At 35.6% G+C, this 5,214-nt stretch overlaps 1 protein-coding gene across 1 annotated transcript in view; it reads right to left on the bottom strand.

Moving 5' to 3' along the window:
* LOC103748181 (ran-binding protein 17) overlaps nt 1-5,214 on the bottom strand; it is a 100,824-nt gene that overhangs the window by 52,978 nt on the left and 42,632 nt on the right. Inside the window, exons 10-11 of the mRNA XM_017802627.1 lie at nt 4,178-4,324; nt 2,978-3,150 (exon numbers count right to left, since the gene is read on the bottom strand). Of these exons, the coding sequence (XP_017658116.1) occupies nt 2,978-3,150; nt 4,178-4,324 (320 nt within the window). The remainder of the gene's footprint in view (nt 1-2,977; nt 3,151-4,177; nt 4,325-5,214) is intronic.

The following is a 5,214-nucleotide window of genomic DNA, read 5'->3' as shown; positions in this document are numbered from 1 at the left end:
TGCCTCTGCCTCCCAAGTGCTGGGATTAAAGGCATGCGCCACCATGCCTGGCTCAAGACCTTTTTTAAAGGTTAAAAACTCATTCAATTTTATGTCTTACAGGGCTTATACTCAATTCAATATTGTATAACTGTATTAATTCAACAGCGAACCTAAAAATTTTATAGACACTTTTGAAAGAGTTATATCTTTGCTCTGGAAACTGTTATTATGTTAAAGCTGTAATGAAATGCTTCTTCGAAAAAAATTAAATTAAAAAAAAACATTAAAAAGCCACAAAGAAGCTACTAGAACTAGTACATGAATTTATTGAGGTCACAGCAAACAAGGTCAGTATTTTTTTTTTTTTTAATAGAAGGAATAGTTTATTTGAGCTTACGGTTCCAGATGGGCAAGACTCTATCACGGCAGGGAGTCATGGAGGCAGAGGTGGCTGGAGGAGCAGTGGAAGCTAAGCTCTACATCTTCAAGTAGGCATGGGAAGCAAGAGAGTGACTCGAGATCTGGCAAGGCTTAAGTATTCTCTAAGCCCAGCGCAGTGGTGTGCTTCCTCCAACATGGCCACATCTTCCAAGACCTCCCAAAACAGCGTCACCAACTGGGGACAAAATGTCCAAATACTTGGAGCCTATGGGGGACATTCTCAAACCATCACAACTACTCTAAAATGTAAATATTCTAAATCTGCTGTGTTACTCTATAATGGCAATTAACTAAATTAAAATTTACAAAACAGAACTACAAAATGTAAAACACTCTATGTTGGCATATTAAAATTCAAGCACTCAGGAGTGCATGTGCAGAAGGAAGAGTAAGGAGTGCAAGGCCTGAGTTACAAGAGAATTTGGGGCTAGCTTTGAACACATGAGAACCTGTTCTCAAAAATACGTAATAAATAAATAAATGTATTATACAAAAGCACTAAATACTAACTAAACCTAATCAAACATGCTCAATATGTAAAAACACTGATAAAAGAAATCAAAGAATAAATGAAAAGACAGATGTGTCCAGTCCACTGACCAAAAGATTACAACATTATCATAATGCTGTAATCTCAATTCCTCTCCCAAATTTATATATTAGATACAATATAACGCCAATCAAAACTCCAGGACAATTTCCAGGAGCTCAGCAGGTAAAGTACTTGCCTGGAAGCCTGAGGACAGTAGTTTGATCCCAGAACCACGTGAAGGTAGAAGGAAAGAACCAACACTATACAGTTGTCCTGACCTCCACATGCGTGCTGTGGCATGTATGCTCATATGTAGACACCATGCACACAAACATACACAATAACAAAAATTTAAAAATGAAAACCTGACAAACTAATGCTAAAATTTACATGGAAAAGTAAAAGAAGCCACAATAGACAAAATTGTTTGAAAAGTAAAAGTTGGAAGACTCACACTTATCTGTGTCAAATTTTATTACCACTATAGTAACTAAGACTAATACAGAGCACTGGTAGAAAGATATATGGATTAATAATAACAGAGTCCCAAAATGGAACTATGCACATGTGGTTAATTAATTTTTAACAACAATGTAAAGGAAATTCAATAAAGAATAATACTGGATAACTAATTGATCATCTGTTGGCAAAAAAAGAGGGGGGAAGGTTAAAAAAAGAACTTGAACTTTACCTCATGCAATATATAAAAATTAGTGCTTGGGGGGGGGGATGGGAGGCTTTTGAGATTCAGTCTTCCCATGTAGCCCAGGCTGGCCTTCAATGCATTACACCTAGCTTATGATTCTCCTGCCTCTGCCTCCCAAGTGCTGGGAGGATGGACATTTAGAACAATCATCTTCAAATGGATCATAACTTAATGTAAATCCTAAAACTATAAAAATTCTAGAAGCAAACCTAAAAGAAAATTTCTGTGACCTGAAGTAAGGTAAAAATTCCATTGGTATGACACCAAATACATGATACAAAAAGAATAAACAGAAGTTCATCAAAATTTAAAACTTGTCTCCTGAAGGTTCGGTGTTAGAAAATAAAAGAGCAAATGATGAACTGTGAGAAACTAATCTATGACACCATGACAGAAAGGCACGTGTACATGATATCAGTCTGTGATATACAGACTTCTCAAAACTTGATCTAAGGAAATAATCCAGTCTGAAAAGGTGATGTAGCAACAGATTTGACAGGGACTTTGCCAAAGAACACAAACAGATAGCAAAGAAGTATATGAAAAAATATTCACTGTTACAAGCATTAAGGACTCGGTGAGAGAATACAAATTAAAACTACGGTGAGGTACTACTACATACCTACTGAAGTGACAATAAAACTATCAACATCAGGTACTAGCAATCAAGTACAGAGAAGTCAAGCTTTCATATACTCTAAGTAGAATTGTAAACCATTACAGCTTCTTTGGAAAATCATCTGACAGCTTTTTAGAAAGAAAATATATACTTACCATGCCACCCAGGAAACACACATGTAGGTATCTACCCAAGAGAAATAGACACTTATATGCATATAAAACTGTGCACAGGAATGGTTACAGCAGTGTATTCCCATTGCTAAAAAGTAAACAACCCAAATGTCCATTAACAAGCAAGTGGGTACAATGATATATTCACAAGATGGAATTTCACTCAGCAATAAAAAGGAAGGAACTATTGATGGAACAAGGAGGAATCTGAAATGCATTATGTCAAATGAAAGAAATACAGTATTCTAGAAAAGGCAAAAATTATATGAAAACAAAACAGACCAGTCACTGCGAGAGCTATGTACTAACTGTAAAAGAACCCAAACTACCATTGGGGTGATGCAACTCTTCAATATTGTTCAATAACTCAATATTGATTTCAATGTTGGTTATACAACTGCATATATTTGCCAGAACTCATAAAACTGTATACTAACAAGGGGGAATTTTAACATTTACCTCAACCTTTAAAAATTCCAAGATGCCACAAATGAAAATAAAACAAACATTTAGTATTTTAATACCTCACAACTATGGCAACAGATTCCAACCGGGAAGTGATAAAGGCCTTGGTGATTTCGGGTGCATATGTGTCTAATAAATGGGGTTCAGTTGACTTCACGAAAGGAACTGATGCTACCATCCTTTGCCACAGAGTTAATAAATAATGAACACTGTTGGGAGTGAACTCCCAGTGCTACAAAGAAACAAAGCAAATGTTATTTAACATGACATTATAGCTCTCTAGACTAATAACCATATAGCAACATTATAAAGATAAAATTAACTTTTTTGGTTTAAGTTTTTTGTTTTTGTTTTGCAACAGAGGTCCATGTGGCCCAGAGTAGCCTTGAATTCACTATGCAGATAATCTTGAACTTTTGATCTTCCTGCCTCCATTTCCTGACTGGTGGCATTATAAACACACACCACTATACTCAGTTCGTGTGGTGCTAAAGACAGAACCAAGGGCTTTGTGCATGCTGGGTAAGTACTCTATTAGAGCTACATCTCCAGCCCTGTTAAAATTAACTGTTATTCTGATTCTATGTGTATTCTATGTGTATTCTATGAATACACAGAGTACTTACAAACTAACATCTCTCACTATGCAACTCATGAATGATCATTATTAAAATGTTAACACATTTGCTTTAAATAATCCCATAAATATTTCAAAGAGCTGGTATCAAGGTTTTTAACCTTTCTACCACCCTACAAAGGAAATTTTCCATAATATGACCTAAAATCAGTCATTTATTTCTTTATATAGGTTGTATTTTAACTTCTCAACTCATTTTTCAATTATTAGTATTTAAGCAGCATCTCACTTTTTATGAAGTGTTACAGTGACTATTCTACCTAAAACTTTGCAAAGAACATTTTCAAAGCACGCAAATTTGTAAGAATTTATTAAAAGAAATCACCCCCAGAAATCCTAACCAATAAATTGTTTTAAAAATTATACTTTAGGGGCTCTAGAGATGGCTCAGTGATTAGGAGCAATGGCTATTCTTGCAGAAGATGGAGTTTGGTTCCCAGCACCCACATTGTGGCTAACAACTGTCTGAAACTCCAGTTTCAGGGGATCCAACATCTTCTTCTGGCTTCCATAGGCATTGTACACACAGGTATACATGCAAGTAAAACATTCATACACATAAAATAAAAAAATTTAAAAAATTCAAATTATAGTTTAACCTCATACACACATTTTTACTTACCTGCAGGCTAATAATAGTAAAATTAGCAATCAATCTGATAACTTCAGGATACTCCTTCACCATAACTAATTCTCCCAACTGATAGTTTGTCTTTAAACGAGCCAAAAGTTGACAAAATTCATGATAATTACCTGGATCAAACAAACCCTAAAGTAAAGAGACAAAAGAAAGGCTTTTCAAAGAAATGGATAAATTTCCCAAGTATTTTAAGTCCCCTAGTTTTGGTGGGTGCTTATTTTGTGGCAACTGGGTAGATAATAAAATAAGAAAACAAGTGATTCCTGCTGTTTAATGTCATTATCAAATATTAATAATAAGGAATCCAAACTAAAGATTTTTGTTTTTTTTACATTTATTATTTTTACTTTTTATGTGTATGAGTGTATTGCCTGCAAGTATGTAAGTGCACCGCCATGGAGGTCAGAAGAGGGCTTTGGATTCCCCTGGAACTGAAGTTAAGGATAGTTTGTAGCCACCATGTGGGTGCTGGGAATTGAACCCAGGTCCTCTGCAAGAGCAGTCAGTGCTTGTAACAGCTGAGCCATCTCTCCAACCCCACAAAGTAAAGTTTTTAGAAAAGCATTGCATCAAGATGATTATAATATAAAGTCTAAGGACCTGTTACACAAAAATTTTATGTGTGTACACAAGTGTACAAGTAATAAAAATTTCTTTGAATTTAACACTGAGTACCTATGGTATTGTGGCCTCAAGTTAACTTCCTCTTTCTAAGTGGATAGTCATCCAAACAAATTACCATCACTGAACAAAGTTTAAAAAAATACCCTCAAGCCAGGCGTGGTGGCGCATGCCTTTAATCCCAGCACTGGGAGGCAGAGGCACGCAGATCTCTGTGAGTTTGAGGCCAGCCTGGTCTACATAGTGAGTTCCAGGACAGCTGGGACTACAGGGAGACCCTGTTTCAAAAAGACAAAAAAAAAAAAACAAAAAAAAAAAACCTTCAAAAAAAATGGGTGACTTTTGGGAAAAAAAAACTTAACAAAGGAAAAAACAAGAAAAACCCTCCCATTCGACTG

Source organism: Nannospalax galili, unplaced genomic scaffold (genome assembly GCF_000622305.1).
Source record: "Nannospalax galili isolate Female #2095 unplaced genomic scaffold, S.galili_v1.0 scaffold104, whole genome shotgun sequence".
NCBI classification, from domain to species: domain Eukaryota; kingdom Metazoa; phylum Chordata; class Mammalia; order Rodentia; family Spalacidae; genus Nannospalax; species Nannospalax galili.
Note: the sequence above shows the minus strand (reverse complement) of the source record. Positions and strands in the feature narration are given on the sequence as shown.